Raw genomic sequence first — 19,245 nt, 5'->3', positions numbered from 1 at the left:
CATTGTTTTGCATGCATGCTTTTAAGAAGCCTGCCTTGGCTGCTGGCAACTGACTTTCCCCAAAAGGGTTCTGTGCCTGGATAAGCAAATAGACAGGCTGAACTTAAGAACACTCCTTCCCCCAAGCTGGTCTTTGTTTGGGGCATCCAGAGTTCTGCAATTCTCTGTGGGTAGCAGTTTTGAAGGAAGCACCCTTCCGACATGACAGGAGGCTCTTAGGCTATATTTAACACCTGAAACATGTCAAGGAAAAGGGCAACAAGAAACAAAGCTAGATTTGGTTTTGTGAAATACTGGTCTGCATCTAATACAGTGGTACCTCGGGTTACAGATGCTTCAGGTTACAGACTCCGCTAACCCAGAAATAGTACCTTGGGTTAAGAACTTTGCTTCGGGATGAGAACAGAAATTGCGTGGCGGTGGCACAGCAGCCCCATTAGCTAAAGTGGTACCTCAGGTTAAGAACAGTTTCAGGTTAAGAACGGACCTCCAGAACAAATTAAGTTCTTAACCAGAGGTACCATTGTACTGTACGGAAGGGGGGGAAATCACAATTATTTTCCTCCCGCCCAGCCATGTAGAAGTACAGCTAAACTCAAATCATCCATCAGTGGGAGACTCCCTTGCGAGAAACTGTCAGCTATCCTAAATTGTTCCGGAATTAACCGATATTTTATTGGCCTTCGGTTTTGAAGGTTCGGGGTTTCATAGCAGTCTTCAAGAAGCTTCAGAGAACTGCTTGTTTTCAGGTCTGCTGTGAAACTGCTGCTCCAAATCCCCAGTTGGCACATGTAGCTAAAAAACAAATGCCTCCTTGTAACTGTGGGAAGTTAGGGAAAGTGCCCTGGAATTTGGAGACACCAAAGCTAACAAGCAGGTTTTTCTGCCCAGCACAGAATCTAAGTGGAAAGCTTCCTTCGTTTCATCAGGTCATCCATTGGCTTCTCTCTTCTTAGCCAGAGACCTGATGGGTACAAGATGCTGAATATTTCTTACTGAGTGTGGGGACTGCACATCTGTTACTCTCAATGAGCATCAAGGGATATCGAACATCATGACCATCTTCAACAACAATGCAAACAGCTGTCTTTCTGTAGTCTCCTCGCATAGCAACAAAAAGCTACTGAAGCACTAGATAGGAAGAGGAACGGATATTCAACCCCTGCCTGAGCAGCCCCAGGGCAACAGCAGCCCCAGGGCAACAGCGTAAAAGGAAGATGAAGAATACCATCTTCCCCCAGTTGCTCAAAAGGCTTCATATTCATGTTGTTAAGGAGGATACATACTGTACTTTTCCGTGTATAAGACTAGGTTTCTTATTGGAAAATAATGTTTAAAATTGGGGGTCATCTTATACACAGTTATAGCTTCCCCCCATTTTCTTAACTTGGAGTCCCCCAAAATAGGGGGCGTCTTATACACAGGGGCATCTTAAACACGGGAAAATACGGTATGTGCAACAACAAAAGAGAAGTCATTGTGAGTTTTTCCCAGAGGTCCAGTTCAGATGTAGCAGGAAACCACTGAGTTTGATATACCACTATAATAATGGATGGTTGCATCATTTTTGCCATTGAAGTGTTCACTCTTGAACCTCTGCCATCTCATTCTATCCCTGGATAGCTACTGGAGGCAGGAATATCTGAATTGTTGGGTTAAAACAAAAGCAGACCAATGCTTTCAAGTTCTGGTCTCTCAAGTGGTCACTGACTGCCCAAATGTGAAACCATTGTAATTAATAATGTCCCCAAACTGGACACATTGCACTTGGGATAATTATCCAGAATTTATGTCTAGCTGAAAATATCCTTGGGGGGGGGGGCAAACACTGATATTATAATCCAAGTGAAAGTACCGTATTTTTTGCCCTATAGGACGCACTTTTTCCCCTCCAAAAATGAAGGGGAAATGTGTGTGTGCGTCCTATGGGGCGAATGCAGGCTTTCACTGAAGCCTGGAGAGCGAGAGGGGTCGGAAGCTCTGCGCAACCCTTGGGAGACCGGCGTGAAGCTGCGCCGGGCTCCCGAAGGTTGCGCAGAGCTGCCTGCATTCCGAAGCCTGGTGCGCACTGAAGAGCGCGCCCGGGCTTCGTGCAGCTCTCCGCAAGCCTGGGGAGACCGGCACGGCTCCCTAGGCTTGCGGATAGCAGGCTGTTCTGGGGGCTGGGGTCGGAGGAAGCTCGGGCTTCCTCCGTGCCTGGGGGGGAAATATTTTTTTTTCTTTATTTCCTCTTCCCCCCCCCAAAAAAAAATTAGGTGCGTCCTATGGGGTGAAAAATATGGTAAATCTGAAAAGCTCCAATGAACAGCTTAGTATCATCATGACAATGCAGTGAAGGGATGTTCTGCCATTTTGATGTAAGACAATAACAATAATAATCTGAAAATAAAAGCAAGCATTTTCTCTCAGATATTCATATTGTCCAAGCAGCCTCAAGATCCAGTGTTTACATGGCCTATTTACTTCCCTCTCCTGCTCTGGCTGATGCCATTGTGGTCTCCAGCCTGGGAAGGAACCCTCCAGAAATCTTTTCAAGTAAAAATACTTGGAACAAATTCTGACAGATGCTTACATTCATAGGGGCCTGGAACTGGGCTCCCTCCACTTGTGCTAATCACCCCCTGGGAATGTTGTTGCCAAGAGCATTTTAGGATTCAGATCTTGGAATGCAAATTTGTCCTGGGTCTTTTAACAGGCCACAACTTGTCTGGAAAATAAGAGTTCTGGGGAAGGGAAGGGATAGGAGGGCAAAGGTGGAATTTAAAATAAAATCAATGCAGCTTTTAACAGAGTCTGGCTTTAAAAAAATATATATGTATATTTTATCCTGCAATGAAAAAGTAATGAATAATCTAATTTGCAAGAAAGGCTCCAAGTCAGATGCTGTTCCTCAAGGAAAGGAGGTTCACTGAAATAAACATCTTGTTTTCCATCTAAGTTGTCTTGTTTTCCTAAAAACCTGTAATCCTCTTCTGTACTCCCACCACCTCTGCCGCTGTGGGGAGGTACGGCAGGACCCTCTGCCACCACAGGGAGGCCTGACAAGGCCCTCTGTCACTATATATATATATAATGATATATCGTGATATTTAGCTGGTGATAATATTGAAAAATCAGATATCGCCCAGCCGTAGTGGCAACAAGTCTCTGTGTTCTGTGGGGCTTGTTCCCTAGCAAATGTGTTCAGGAAAGCAGCCTTAGAAGAGGAGAATCACTTGTGTTTCACACAGTATCCTGCATCATCAGGTGGAGAATTGCCATCGCCAGCTCTCAAATGCAATACAGAAAGGGAGCGCCAGGCCCACTTCACTAAGTGACCAGCCTGATGGAACACCACAGCATGCCACCATCTCTACGGAACGGGTGCATCAAGAGAGCACTACCGAAAAGAACGAGATGGATTGGAACAGAATACATTGGTGGTAAGAGGTGTAGCTCCAAATCTGGAATGCACTGTGCTGCTGCTGCACATTATGCCACCTCCATGTGCAACAATATGCTGGCACTAGCGCAACATGAGTCTCCATCCTGCCCATTCTCTCACTTGTTTAGTTAAGACAGGCTTCCTCAACCTCAGCCCTCCAGATGTTTTGAGACTACAATTCCCATCATCCCTGACCACCGGTCCTGCTAGCTAGGGATCATGGGAGTTGCAGGCCAAAAACATCTGGAGGGCCGAGGTTGAGGAAGCCTGAGTTAAAATAACAGATGTTTTGCTTGTGTTGGGGGACTGGATTATAGAGGACCTTCAACTCTAATCATTGCATGGAATGGCAGCTTCAGTTGCATATGGAGGAATTCAGTGTTGCGCTCTTCCAATTGTTCCGTCAGCTTGCCCAAGGGAATGCACCTCTCTCTGTGCAAGGTTCTGGGGGGTTCACCAGACCTCCCAGAGCCGATTTGGTGGGGGACGTGGGGGCATGAGAAGGCGGGGGCGTGCCATTGGAAATCTCAATGGGACTTAATCAATCACTTCCTTTTGAGGACCCATGCAGAGGATTGTACTACAATAGGACTGGTTTCAATAAACAGGTCACATTTTCAAATAATCATAGCATCTATGGTGAACAAAAGAGATCACTGATTGTGCAACGGACCAGGTAAAGGTAAAGGTAAAGGGGCCCCTGACCATTAGGTCCAGTCGCAGACGACTCTGGGGTTGCGGTGCTCATCTCGCTTTACTGGCCGTGGGAGCCGGTGTACAGCTTCCGGGTCATGAGGCCAGCATGACTAAGCCGCTTCTGGCGAACCAGAGCAGTGCACGGAAACGCCGTTTACCTTCCTGCTGGACCTATTTATCTACTTGCACTTTGTGCTTTCGAACTGCTACGTTGGCAGGAGCAGGGACCGAGCAACGGGAACTCACCCCGTCTTGGGGATTCGAACCACCAACCTTCTGATTGGCAAGTCCTAGGCTCTGTGGGGTTTAACCCACAGCGCCACCTGTTAGGGCAACCAAAATGTTCTGCCCGCTGCATTAAAACTAGAAAAACAATCGTCTCTACTGCAAATGAACAAGAAGGTATTCCCTGTCTTATCTGTGACAGAAATGGAAAGGGGAAACTGACAAAGGCACTGATGTTAAGCATCAAGAGAAAATGAAATTTCAACAGTGGAGACTGTCGACTTAGTGAAAATGGCACCCTTCAGATGTTCTTGGACTCTTTCCCCAGCCAATATGGCCAATGCTGAGGGATGATTGGAGTTGTAGTTAGGCAATATGTGGAAGATACACCTTTGGTTACCCCTGGAGTAGAGGGACACAAAAGTTCACATTAAACCGTAATCACAAGTGAATTACAGCACAATCCTATGTATGTTTTCTCAGAAGTAAGTCCCATTGAATTCAACTCTAATTGCCACTATCATTTGCACCAATATACACAGTGTGGCCATTGGAGGTGTGGCTGGCATTGGGCATCAGGTTATGCTAATAAAAGGTTAAAATTGCTAAATATGTTTTAAAAAATGCTTTTAAAAAATTGCTGAAGCATAATGTTATAATGGTTATGCTGTTAGTCTGCTCTGGTTTTATTAAACTGGTCCAAACCTGATTATTTTTTTACAATGTGATTGTATTTCATATTGATACAATTGGTTTAGTCGTGCCCACTGGTATCCATAGGGATGAGGGGTGGTTTAAAATTATTTCAGTTAATAAAATGCACATAATGATCCCAAATGCCTTAAAAATTCCTGCTGTAATGCCGACTCCAAACTAACCCTACTTTCAAAAAGAAAAAGGAAAGGAAAGAAACACAGTGATAGTTCATTAGGTGGTGTTGCCTTTGTTCAATTTGTGCCATATTTACAGAACACAAATAGGGGAAAGATTACAATAATGCACCTGTTTTCAAGTTGGCTCGCCTTGGCAAAATCTGTGCAGCTCACTGCGTCAGGGTCACAATGAGCAATCAAACTCTATGCATCTCAAAGGGAAACTAGCTGTGGCCATTCCTCACCTCAAGGCCTAATCTCAAGGACAGCATGTGCTCTCGATGTTCAAAAACAACACTGCGCAAGTCTTCAAGAAAGATTGTTAACAGAACTTTGGCACTGATGCACTTCATCTTGTTGACGCTGCTACAATAATGAGTCATGACATGCTGCTTATGAAGAATTCTATTTCTAAGTGAATTAAACTACAACCCGCCCTATGAACCGATGCTTGTTCCATATTCCCCTTTCAGCCACTGGACGTACAATTTTGTAAAAAAAACACACACCATGTGCCATAAGAACATGATGTCCCTTGTCATTCAACACGGAGCGTTTCATAACTTATTTTATGCAACAGCTTGAATAACAGAAAAAGCACAGAGACACATAGCAACCAAAGGATGTTCATCATAGCAGAGGTGGAAAGACACTAGTGGCAATAAAGCTAACCATAAAAACAAACTTCACAAGTAGAATTATGAATTGATTGACTCAATGTATCATCTTGGTCTCTTGTACTATGTTATGACCACGTGCTAATCCGTCACCACGTTGGCAGATCTCACTAAAACGCCTCTTCTTTACATTACCAACACACAAGGTGAAGTTCTTTACAAAAAGGGATTTTGACAACCACAGCAGAGATCATTTAACTTATTCATTTCTACCCAAAATGTTGACTAAAAATTAGACCCAGGGTGACATTACAATGGCTTTAACCCAAGTTAAGCAGCAGAACAGATAAACAAACCACTGATGAAAAACTTCAGTGGCAGCTAGAATGGTGACTGGGAGTGGCTGCCAAGACCATATAACACCGGTCCTGAAAGACCCACATTGGCTCCCAGCACGTTTCCGGGCACAATTCAAAGTGTTCATACTGACCTTCAAAGCCCTAAATGGCCTCAGCCCAGTATACATGAAGGAGCGCCCCCAACCCATCATTCAGCCCGGAGGGACACTGAGGTCCACCTCTGAGGGTATTCTGGCGGTTCCCTCCCTGCGGGAAGTTAGGTTGCAGGGAAACAGGCAGAGGGCCTTCTCGGTAGTGGCGCCCGCCCTGTGGAACGCCCTCCCATCAGATGTCAAGGAAATAAACACCTGACTTTTAGAAGACATCTGAAAGCAGCCCTGTTTAGGGAATTTTTTTAATGTTTGATGTTTTGTTCTGTTTTTGATATTCTGTTGGGGGCCGCCCAGGGTGGCTAGGGAAACCCAGCCAGACCGATGGGGTATGAATGAATGAATGAATAAATAAATAAATAAATAAATAAAATTACTACTACTACTACTACTACTATTCAGCAGCGAGCATATAACAGCGGCAGTATCAACAGGGAAAACCCGCTGTATACTGCTGAATTGGAGGACCCTATCATTTGTAGGACTTTGCAAGCAAGTGAACTAAAGACTTGGCTGCAGACTTAAACACAGCAAGCACTTTGAAGCAAAGGACCCTCTCAGGGCTCAAAGAGAGAGAAGACTAATTGTAACCCCTGTAAATAGTGTGTGCATGCACAGTGGTATTTGTTGTTGCTGGTCTAGTAAAGACAACTCTCCTAAATGGCTGTTTTCCGTGGCTGAACTTCGGAGGCGCTACACCCAACAACACCCCAACAGTGATTAGGAGACAAAATCAGAAAATGTGGATGCATCTGAGCCAATTACTGCCAAAGACACCCCAGCTTTCCATCAGGGCTCAGCACTCCTATTGGGAGAACCAAGACCTTGCACACGCCCTCATCAAGGCAATTTTTTACCTTCTCTTTGAACTTGTCTCAAAACATTCATTCAATGCCATGAAGATGTCTCTTAAAACGGTTCATCTGAGTCTTGCTGCCTACATACGGCACAACCTTTGCCAATCCAATCATTTCACCATGAACCCTTCATGTCATGCCCTGTCTTTACCATCATAATTGGACCATTGCAAAAGAGAACATTCTGTCTTATGGAGATGCTTCTCCTTCTTAACTGCTTGCCCCCAGGGTTAAGCTACAGCACCCACAATTTTTTTACTAAATTGAATACACAAAAACCACAGTGAAATCTGAAATGCCCAGTGAGAGCTAGTGTGCAGGAGCTTGCAGTAGGGGCAGGCTTTCAAAACAACATACAGGATTTCATCTTTAGGTTTCCAGTTTGTGGCTGGGAGAGGCAAGCAAGAGGGCAGCGTTTAGAAAATGTGCCCTCTGATAACTGCCCTGCAAACTGTTGTTCTCATGCTTACGCTTGCAGCTCTCGCATTATCATGTGAACAGAAAATGACAGAGTGTAGACGGGTTGGGGGTGGGGGTTTGCCCCACTTACAAATTGATAATGGACACAGTTGCCAGAGCCAGGACTCCAGGCTGAATGAGAACTTAATGATGTCCCTGTTTGTTCAGGCAAAGACTAGCACCAAGCACCCTGGGACCCATTTTTGTTGTTTCTCTTGTTTGGTTTCAGAATCCAAAGCAATTAAGAAAAGAAATCTGTTGTGATGTGAGGGAACAAAACCCGGGTTTGCCTTGAAAAGCAAAGGAAATGGGAGTCATCTGGCCATCAACGAGAGAGAAAGAAAATGACAGGAGGCAAGCAAAGCTGAAGTGGGGAAAGGAGATTGTATCAGCCTACCGGCTCCAGCAAGACTTGAGGCAAAGACCTCCTATGCACACCAATTTTAGTACAGTCGTACCTTGGAAGCCGAATGCCTTGGGAGTCAAACGTTTTGGCTCCTGAACGCCGCAAACCCGGAAGTGAATGTTCCAGTTTGCAAACATTCTTTGGAACCCGAACATCTGATGCGGCTTCCAATTGGCTGCAGGAGCTTCCTGCAGCCGATCGGAAGCCATGCCTTGATTTCTGAATGTTTGGGAAGTTGAATGGACTTCCGGAACAGATCCCACTCGACTTCCGAGGTACCACTGTAATAATATTATTGGTCCATTACATATTTTGGATGCACATATGCTCCACACTCTATGGGTGTGTTATTTCACTAGTAGTGAAAGAATAACACCATACATAGCTCCAAATATTTCTGGAATTATACAACCTTTTCTACTAAATCTTTGAAGAAGAATATATTAAGTCAGTGCTGCAACCTTTAATAATAATAATAATAATAATAATAATAATAATAATAATAATATCATGAATTAGATGGCATTCTAATTTCTCTAATTTACAGCTCTGGTTGTATACAGTAAAGAATTCCCTACATGCATAGGACAGCCTGAATTCCCTGAATGCTCTCCCACTCCTCACTAGGTCTTATGCAGTTGCCGTCGCAAGTGGCTAATATTACATATGGCTTCTCAAAATTTAGCATGCACGTAGAGCAAGTTCTAAATCTTGGAAATACTAAGAACATAAATTGTAAAATTCACTTGGTGCATGTGATAAGTTCTGAGAAGCCAAACATGATGCCTTGCTCAGGTTTTGGAGATTTCCCTCAGCAAAACAGCATCTTGTTCATGAAAAAAGGAAGTATTTTTCAATACTCCTTTGAGTTTGAGGCTAGTTGCAATCTCCAAGGGCCAAATTAGGAAAACTTCAGAGTTCACCACGAGAGTTCAGAAGTCCTCACTTCTTCCTCAACACAGTCTCATGAAATTATATAACCAAGGACTGTGCCCCTCCTGCTCAGGAAACCCAAGGTAAGCAAGCAAAAAATTATGTGCCCCACCCACCACACCCTCAATTAAAGGAACACTTTAAATAATAACACCATGGAGAGTGCTGCTTAGATTTTTCACTTCAGGCAACGAAAAATCTCAGGCCTTTCCATCTGGAATGTTGATAAATTAGGATGCAAAAAGCTGATTTGGACTATGGACTGCATCCTGTTGTTGCCACCGACGGCAAAAAGAAACACACCGTACCACTGTAATAAAGGCCACACTATTTCCACACAAAAATTCAGCTAACTATTAAGGTTAATTCCATACCTGGTGTCCTTTATTTGACCGCCCGAAGAGGACCTCAGACACATCCATACCATCAAACTGTCTGTTGGGAGGGAGGCTTGCGTTTGCCAGAGACACCAAGGTAGGGAATATATCTAAAGTGCTGCAGGAGAGAAGAGACTGTGATCAGAAGAACACAGGACAGGAACAGTGTTCAAGAAGCAAGAGCTACTTCACCATGAAGGAGAGCTTTGGAGCAAATAAAATTAGCACACACCCCCACGCCGGTCATAACACATTCTACACCAAAAGTACAGAATTCAGATGAGTACCTTACTTACGCAAAAAAGCAACAACCCTATATCGACCAGACTGGGCCTCCTCTTTTTCAGGTTGGTACGTGTGTGTTTTAAGAAACCAAGAAATTCAATACCCAAACACAAATCCAACTACAAAATATAGCATTTGCACATACTGACTATTTTACCTTAAGGGTTGGATTCATTGTCAGGACATTTCCTCAAGGATTAGATTTGGGGAAGGATGTAGGGGTGGGGAAAGGTCACAAAAATGGTGGGGAGAAAATAGATATATTGATTTGAGATTGAGGGCAGCAATTGTACAGAAAAAGGATCTTTGTACAGGACACTCAAACCCAACTTCTCAAATGCTAATCTGCCAAGTAATATGCTCCGAGGAACTTGAGCCAAAGCCTCGCATTAGACTGAAATTATTTACATCCATATTAATTAGCACATTTTAATGAGTGAGCACCCCCTTTTACAAATGTTAATTTGCTAGGAGGAAGCTGGCTATATCGCTGAGTCACCCAAGAGAAGGGTGGTCCAGTGCCTGTAGTTCTTGATGGAAAATTAATGAATGCCTAGTGGACACAAATACCATGTGGAAAATTTCTAATGCCTCAAGTGCAGAATGGGTTCCCAAATTATGGAGCAGCATTATGTTGTCATTTCCACTTATCGTCTCCAGCTCTTGATCATGAAGACAGTGGCCTCACTGAGGTTTGTTCTGAGGTAAATATGATGGGAGGGATGCTAGCATATAATGAACGAGACTTCCTTATGCTGCGTCAGACAGATGCCCAGCGGGGTTGTATCTGGGGAAGAACTGGGCCCAGGTGTTTGATGATGAGTGACATCCTTGTTCTGCTGGCTCCACTCCTCTCTTTCCAAAGCCAGGTGCCCAGAAAAAGTAGACACGTCCCTTATATATGCACCTGCTTCCCCCTTACCACTGGGCCTTCCTTTCCTGCTGTCCCTATGCCATTGGAGTGCCAGAGGGCAGCTCAGTAAGGCCAGAGGGAGTTAGCAACTCCTTCAGAAAACACAGAAAGGTGGGCTCAGTTGTGATGGCGCATAGTCTCTGAACCACTTGATGCTCATGAGTTCCAGAAGAGACCCAAGCAACAACCCAGACGTGTATGGAACCATCTTCAGAGCAGTTTGTGTTCTTCTGCTGCAATGTAATGCATTTTTAAAATCTCTGAATGTTAGTTAACATTGTTTTGATGGAACACAGTTTGGGAGAGTTCCTCTAAAAGGCAGCTAATGTCCATTATTAGGAATCATAGTCTAATTTGCAGAGTGAATATGGAATCTTGAGGTTCCAGGCACTTCCGCTTTGCTGCCTGTGCTGCGCAAACTAGCAGACCCATTTTCAAAAGCAATTTTCAAGCTTGGAAAACTTGGCACAGCACACCTAACTTCTCGGATATTGCCACTCCATTCCCTTCCTGGAACACCCAGATTTTGCTGTGGGAAGCATGAATATGCAGGTTATAAGAGGCCTTTTTGAGAATGTCAAGCCAATTAGCAGAGAAAACATTGTCGCAATGATGCAGAGGTACAGAAAAAAATGGTTGCATGGGGTCCAAATACAAAGCTTTTCTAGCACACTGGAGAAAATGCCATGAATTCACAAAAGTCTGAAAGTGTTTGTAAGTATGTGCCTCCAGCAAGCTTACCAGGAAAAAAGAGAACAGTTTCACTAATTAATAACCTATTTGTTGAGGGGTTTTTGTTTGTTTTGGTTTTTTTCAAACTATGGGATTAGAAATGGTGTGGGAGACAGACCAGGGTCTGTTATTTGAGATTCAGCTTGGGAGGTTGTATAGAGAGGAACAGCACCCTTCAAAACAGCTTCAACGTTAGCAAGGAAGTTCTTAATTAAACTGATGCATCAGTGCATAGCTGTCAACCGTCGCTTATTTGGCGGGAAAGTCCCTTATCCCAGCGCATGTCCCGCTGCTGTCCCTTAAATTTCCCAGGTTTCAAAGGAAGCAGCTCCTCTCCCTCCCTCCCTGCAGGCCAGGGACGAGGGAGGCTCCAACTGTGTTGCTCACCCAAAAAGGAGTCTAAGAACAACTAGGGGGTGGAGCTTGCATGCCTTGTGCCGATCAAATCGGCCGCGTTGCCTGGGGACTCGCCTTTGCTCAGCGCTTCCCAGCGGAGAGGTGACGGTGGTTTTCCTTGCTGCATCCGCTTTGCTGGGTTGCTGCATTGTGGGAACCAAAGCTTGAGGCTTTGTTTGGCTGCTGGTTGGGCTTTCTGCCTTTGGCTCGGAGGGGCTCAGAAGTTGAACATACCTGTGCTCGCAAAATCCCTTATTTTGGCTGCTGATCCCTTATTTTCGAGGCTGCTGGTCCCTTATTTTCAAATCTGTAAGTTGACAGCTATGCATCGGTGACACCTTACCTTAGTTAAATTAATGCATTTTTTGCACAATCAACCAAGTGAAAGGACAAGTGAAAGCAAGTATCTTTGATGATGCCATGATAGTTAAAGCCTGCTTTCTGTTTCCCTTCTAGCTACATAACCTGATGATGCACCTTCCCAAAAAGTCACATGCAGCGAACCAGAACTCTTAGATAACGGCACCTACACACACAAAAAACAGCCAATGCTCAATCTATAGAGCTCTGCCAAAGCACTTTGCTGCAAAACGATGGCACAATTTCTTCCTTATTCATTTGGGCGACCTACTTTACTGACCTACTTTTTAATGAGCAGGAAAATCAAAGTCATTGCGGGCACTCGTCATCAAATGCCGTTAAGCGAAGCAGTTTGGCACGACAGATTTTGGTGGAAAGGCACCAGCTCCACCCCTTGAGGCATGGGAAATTGATAAGCATTTTCCACTCAATGGAAGAGAAAATGAGCGCCTGCTCCCTAGCTAGAGGTCTAGGAAAAAGAGTTGGCTCTGCACAGGTTGAGAACCCAGGTGTGTAAATGCAGACAGAAAAAGAAGGATGAGTTTTAAGATTTGCAGTGACACAGAGAAGGAAAAGCATAGCAGCGAATGCTGGGAACATCAGCTGCTTTCTCTATGACTCTGCACTTGTAGAGACAAACAGAAAGAAAACACCAGTTAGGAAATCGAAAGTGCCTTAGAAAATACAAGAGACAACAAATGGACAGCTAAAAGCACCAGGTAAGCCTCCTTGGGTAGGGAAGGGATTCCAAAGGAACAGTCCTCTGCAACTTAACCCTCAATACGTGATCCTGAAAGCGGCTTTGAACCCTCAGTTGTGGGGGCAACCTTTGTTCACAGAGCGGCTTCTCAGCTAACTCCATATATCCTGATTTCCGCCTATTCATTACTCACCACTTCTAGTGGGTCCCATATTCTCAAAGGCCGTGCATGCAAAACCTCTGACGTCAACTATTCACGCACGGCAGTTCATCATTTATCAATATGCTTCCTTCCTTCCTTTCTCAGACATCCAGGTGCACTGAAGGAGGCTCCCGCCCACAGGCGTTCGTGCCACAATGATTTTGCTAGCCGCTGGGGAGCCCAAGGATTCACCTCTCCTTCCTGTCCACCCTACCCAACCCTGCAGTTGTTGCTGGTCTTTAAAAGCACCAATTGCCCACGATTCCAAAGAAATAATTGGTCTCGTAGTGTTAAATATGCACAGTTGGGATAAAGTCTTTCCCAACAGATGCTTAGCGACTGTTCCATGAAAATGCTGGAGCCCAGCCAGCAATGCCACCCTTTTCACAATACAGCCAGCTGGGTTCTCCTCCTTTCCCCAGGGCAATTAGCTTCATGTGGGAGGTACATGCTGTCAGCCGAGATGATGGGAGCAAAAGATAGAAAGAATCTCTCCCACCCACCACCCCCATAAATCCTCCTATATCTTCGCACTGGGATAATCATATATGTAACCAAGAGCTGCTACACACAGTACTGAAATTTAGCATCACCTCAGTGCAGTGAAGAAATATTCATCTTGCATGGAATATGGATCAGGAAAACCATTGGGTTTGGTGGGAGGGAGGCAGTTGCTGCTAACCGAAGTTTAATGTACCTAATAATAATAATAATAATAATAATAATATATCCTGTCCATCTGGCTGGGTTTCCCCAGCCACTCTGGGTAGCTCACAACAGAGGACTTGGAGGTGAGTCTCTGCCTGTTTGTTTAAGTTTTAATTAATAAACATAACAGGAAAAAAGGGGAGATAAATTAATAAATATTAATAAAAATAGCAATAAAGCAAAAGTAATTCAAAAACAAACAAAACCCATTACCCGCAATAAGATTATTCCATCAATCCTACTTAAACATATAAATTAATATACGCAGTCCAAACAGGTATCTAAATGAAACTGATTATTCTATGCTGTGTGTTCAAATGTAGAATTGGCAAAGAGAACTTCAAACTACTCAAGTTTGAAGTAGCGGTTTGGCCGTCCAACCAAGGGTCACCTTGTACAAACCTCTGTAATGTAGGAATCTCAACATGTTTGAAACCATTCCGGACCCTTCTTAGCTCTGCAAATGTGCTAGCAGTTTTATTACTGTGCCACTTTTTTTTAGACTCTTAGCGACCGTAAACAATCACAGAAAACCTACTTTTGTTGTCCATCCATTAGTCCCTCAAACTACAGGAGTGCTCCAAAATCCACAAATAACAAGTATTTCTCAGAAACAAAGTAGATATAAATAAACATTTCTGAGCAGAAAGAAAATACCACAGGACTTGCCCCCACATTAGAGGCAAACGTCACATGTAACTTGGCCCCAAGTTTCTAACACACTGTATGTACTAGGATTTCAGCAACCCCAATTCGACACAGACAATCTCTGAGTTTCACAGTAAGACTTAAAACGCATCCTAGAATTGCACCAAACTCTTAGAGAGGAAGGCATTTCATTTCTGGGGAAAGGCACCCAATTCCACTAGATAGTTCACCGGAACAAATTCTCAGAGCACCATGCTCTTGTCTGCATACTTGTTGATGCAAAAAATACTCAAGAATGTTTTGTTCCAGTGAAACACTAGGCATGAGCTTTTGACACACAAATACTTTGGTTGCCATTTTACATTTTTGCTCTACCTCTCAATAGCTATCTTCCTAGCTATCAAAGACCTGTTACGATCACTAGATCATAACATGTCACTCATTATCATCTGTTTTATTGAGGCTAAGTAAGCAACAACAACTGCCAATCTTTCCGTTGAATAATAACTCCAAAATATATAGCTTACAAACACCATACAGTATCCGTGACACACCAGCACTGATGCACCTTTTCTAAACTTCAGCATAAGGAGGCAGCGGAGAATGAAAGCATTTAGCCTCAAGGCTTCACATAAGTGGTCAGATTGTGACAGCGTTCTGGGCTAACTCCTTAGAAACAGCCTGCAGAAGACTGAAATGTCACAGCAATTAATGGCATTAGTAATAACTTTTGTGGTGCACGGAAAGACATTTCCGTGGCCAAAGGGGCTTACATAATGCCAATTAATAAGGAAATCACACCCAAGGAACTCATTTACAACTACTAATAAAAGCCCAATTATCACTGCTATTATTCCAGTGGATTTACCCTTGCAATCCCAAAGAGATTTATGTCCACTGTTGAAAGCAACAACAAGAAGGATCTAGTGGTCCTTATTTACTCTAAGTATTGTTATTATTTGGGGACTTGGGGTCCAAAAAGCTGGGATCAGGGATGTTGTCATTTAGTCGTGTCTGACTCTTCGAGACCCCATGGACCAGAGCACGCCAGGCACTCCTGTCTTCCACCGCCTCCCGCAGTTTGGTCAAACTCATGTTCGTAGCTTCGAGAACACTGTCCAACCATTTTGTCCTCTGTCGTCCCCTTCTCCTTGTACCCTCCATCTTTCCCAACATCAGGGTCTTTTCCAGGGAGTCTTCTCTTCTCATGAGGTGGCCAAATATTGGAGCCTCAGCTTCAGGATCTGTGCTTCCAGTGAGAACTCAAGGCTGATTTCCTTCAGAATGGATAGGTTTGATCTTCTTGCAGTCCATGGGGACTTCTCAAGAGTCTTCTCCAGCATCATAATTCAAAGGCATCAATTCTTTGGCGATCAGCCTTCTTTATGGTCCAGCTCTCACTTCCATACATCACTACTGGGGAAACCATAGTTTTAACTATACGGACCTTTGTCAGCAGGGATCAGAGATAGAAGGTCCTAAAATCGGAAAAGCCCACTCCCAATGGCAATAGCCAGAGGCACCATCAAGAGCATCAAGAGCATCATCTAAGCCAGGTACACAGTGGATGGTAAGCAAAGGTGATGTGCAGACAGGAGCCAAGAGCAGGGAAGTAGATAAGATGCATGCAACATAAAGAGGTCAGCAGCAGCTTGCTCCTGCCCGGATGACTTAATATCCAGAGCAGAAGGTGGTGAAATCGTATTGGTTCCCTAGGCCAGTGTTTCCCAACCTTGTGCCTCCAGCTGTTTTTGAACTACAACTCCCATCATCCCTGACTAGCAAGACCAGTGGCAAGGGATGATGGGAATTGTAGTCCAAAAACAGCTGGAGGCACAAGGTTGGGAAACACTGCCCTAGGCTCCTGGGTTCAAATCCCTACACAGCCAGGAAATACACACCAGTTGGCCTTGGGCAAATAATGGTCTCAGTTCACAGAGTTGTTTTTAGGATTCTGTCCTGAGCCCGCGAGATAAGCCAGGGAAAGAGCATAAATAACAAGAATTGATGTGAGCATGTTTCTACCAGCAGGTCGAGGCCAGATTACAATCCCAAAGCAAAGATCCTGGGGTTATATAATAATAACAATAAAATTTATTTATACCCCACCCTCTCCAGCCAAGACAGGGCTCAGGGCAGCTAACACCAGGTATAAAACAATTGATTAAAATACAGCTTAAAAACAAGATTAAAATGCAGTCTCATTTCAGTAGAAACTCAAATCAAAAACTTTTTGGGGATGAAAACGTCAAATCTTCACCAAGGCCAACTATCCAGACTGGTCCTACGTGGCCCAGAAAAAAAGCCAAGGAAGTCCCCAAATAGGAGTTCCATCACAGGAGGAGAAAGGAAAAAGGAAAGAAGGGGAGGGGATCAAGTTGATTCCAAGCCAAAGGCCAGGCAGAACAACTCTGTCTTACAGGCCCTGCGGCAAGAAATCAGATCCTGCAGGGCCCTGGTCTCATGAGGCAGAGCGTTCCACCAGGCCGGAGCCAGTGTTGAAAAGGCCCTGACACAATACACCTCTTTTTGCCCTTGCATGCCTGATTTTTTTCAAAAGAAATCACTGGTGCTGTCGGAGAAGGCAACGTTGGGGCAAGGCAACCCCTGACTGTCACCTGCTGGAACCTATGACACAAGCAGAACGGTTTTTAAACACTCACACCTACTTCAGGCTGTGCTTTATCTTTTGGTTCTCAAGCAAGTGTTAGCTGTGCCGTAGCTTCCTGAGATCTTCTCTCCCAGGAGTGGTGCCAAGGAGATGACACCCCAGGGAGCATCTTACACTGTTGCTATCTGGCCTTGGAAGCACCTGGTTCCCAAGCATAGACAGTGACAGCTTTGATTGCTCCCTGGGTTGCTTTCCCCTCCTCATGGGAGATGCAGAACTATGTGCTCCTGGCTACTGGTGACTTGGAGGAGAGCAACCACCAGGGGCTGTTTAGGGGAAGGGATAGTGGCCACGATCCCTTTTGAACACCTCACAAGATGCACCTGTGCTAGGGTTGCCCCCCGTCCCTTTGAAAAACAGGGTTGCCCCGTTTTGAACAGCAGCGTCCCCTGTGCTGTTTGGGATGCCTTTTGCCCCATTTTCAGTCATGGAAAATATAAAATGGGCATTAAAAGTTTCCTCCTTTGTGTACTCACCCCAACATGCTTGTCTTGTGCAGCCTAGCTTGCTAGGCACCTCAGAAGTTATGCCAGATGATTGATGCTCCAGGTTAGCCAATAGAGCTCAGCAGCCTGCAGCAGGCTCTTATGGATTGGGCTGAGCTCTTGTCGATGGCTCTAAGAGGGAAGAGCAAAACGTTCCCCGGAGCAGCAGCCTCAGCCCCTTCAAAGCTAAGAATTTGTCATTATCTCTCCCCCTCGTTCCTCTTTTGGCTGGGTTTCTACATTTCTCATCTTTCTGGCAGGCAGAAATCCAGCAGGTGGGAAAGATTTCCTTTCCATATTGTTCTTGGGTGGCTTGCAGTGACTGACAGATTCATTTGGTCATTGCAGTGGATTGCTTTGAACTCATTTCTGCACCAGGTAAAAGTAAATTTTACACCCACAAATTCCCCTCTTTTTTGCCTGACCTGTCCCGTATTTTGCCGAAACAAAAGTGGCAACCCGAACCTGTACCCTCCCCTCCTTTGCTGCCAAGCGCAGTGCCCCATTTGCCCCATCTCCTATTCCTCTCTCTTGAAGGCACTTTGCAAAGCGTCGCCACCAACAGCAGGAAGCAAAATAGATCCCACAGCTCCTGTCGCCATTTGTGACTGCTTAGATGTTTGCCTATGAAAGCAAAGCTCTGTACCACTTTAGGAAAACAAGAGGGCATGCCTGCACTCTCCACATCTACACTTAAGACCCAGTAACCACAGTTTTCAGTGCTGAGGACCACATGCCAGGCTGTGGGTTGGAGGCAAAAGGAGGAGGAGCAATAGACTGCATTTCTACCTCTGTACAGTGAGATAGTTTTACACTCACACACAGCCTTCTGGGGCGTTATCAGACTATTCCAGCCAGGCAAACGCACTCAGTGATGGTGTAAATAACAACAACAGCAACAACAACATCAGTGATGGTAATAATTATAATAATAATAATGTACAGTGGTGCCCCGCAAGACAAATGCCTCACAAGATGAAAAACCCGCTAGACGAAAGGGTTTTCCGTTTTGGAGGCGCTTCGCAAAACGAATTTCCCTATGGGCTTGCTTCACAAGACAAAATGTCTTGCGAGTTTTTCTGACTTTTTCCCCGTTTTTTCCCCCTTTTTCTAAGCCGCTAAGCTGCTTATCCGTTAAGCCGATAAGCCGCTAAAAGCGCTAATAGCGCTAATCCGCTAAGCCGTCAATGGGCTTGCTTCGCAAGACGAAAAAACCGCTAGACGAAGAGACTCGCGGAACGGATTCTTTTCGTCTTGTGAGGCACCACTGTATTTTGTGTTTTTATATTGTTATTTTATCTTGTGAGACCTGTGAATATAGGGTGGTATATAAATTTCAACAACAACAATAATATTAATTAATAACAACAACAACAATAACAATAGCAACAATAATAATGTTGTTGTTGAAATTTATTGTCAGGGGCTCAGGAGCAGAGGCACAGGGGAGAGAGGAAACGGAGAGCGAAGGGGAAGAATCTGAGGGCAGCGTAGGGGAGTATGACAGTGGCCCGAGAGATTCCATGAGCCTCTTCATTTCCTCTCTCCCCTGTGCCTCTGCTCCTGAGCCCCTGACATCCATATACTATCCTATACCTGCAGGTCTCCAGACAAAATCGCAATATAAAAACACAAAATAAAAACAAAAGCAAAAGCAACCCAATCACCCCCTCCCAACACATTTTAAAGACATTGGATTATTTCATGTATTTTTAATTTTTTGTTGGAAGCCACCCAGAGTGGCTGGGGAAACCCAGACAGATGGGCAGGG

The 19,245-nt window shown here is 44.6% G+C and overlaps 1 protein-coding gene across 8 annotated transcripts in view; it reads right to left on the bottom strand.

Annotated features, from left to right (window-relative positions):
* The window catches only part of ARSG (arylsulfatase G), a 119,822-nt gene that overhangs the window by 19,604 nt on the left and 80,973 nt on the right, over positions 1–19,245 (bottom strand). For all 8 annotated transcript variants that reach the window (XR_013835806.1, XM_079965473.1, XM_079965475.1 and 5 more), the window contains one exon: positions 9,372–9,492. Coding sequence is in view for 7 of the 8 variants with exons in the window: in XM_079965473.1 (XP_079821599.1) it covers positions 9,372–9,492 (121 nt within the window). In the remaining variant the exon portion in view is untranslated. The remainder of the gene's footprint in view (positions 1–9,371; positions 9,493–19,245) is intronic.

This window comes from Podarcis cretensis (genome assembly GCF_951804945.1).
Source record: "Podarcis cretensis genome assembly, chromosome: 2".
Taxonomy (NCBI): domain Eukaryota; kingdom Metazoa; phylum Chordata; class Lepidosauria; order Squamata; family Lacertidae; genus Podarcis; species Podarcis cretensis.
Note: the sequence above shows the minus strand (reverse complement) of the source record. Positions and strands in the feature narration are given on the sequence as shown.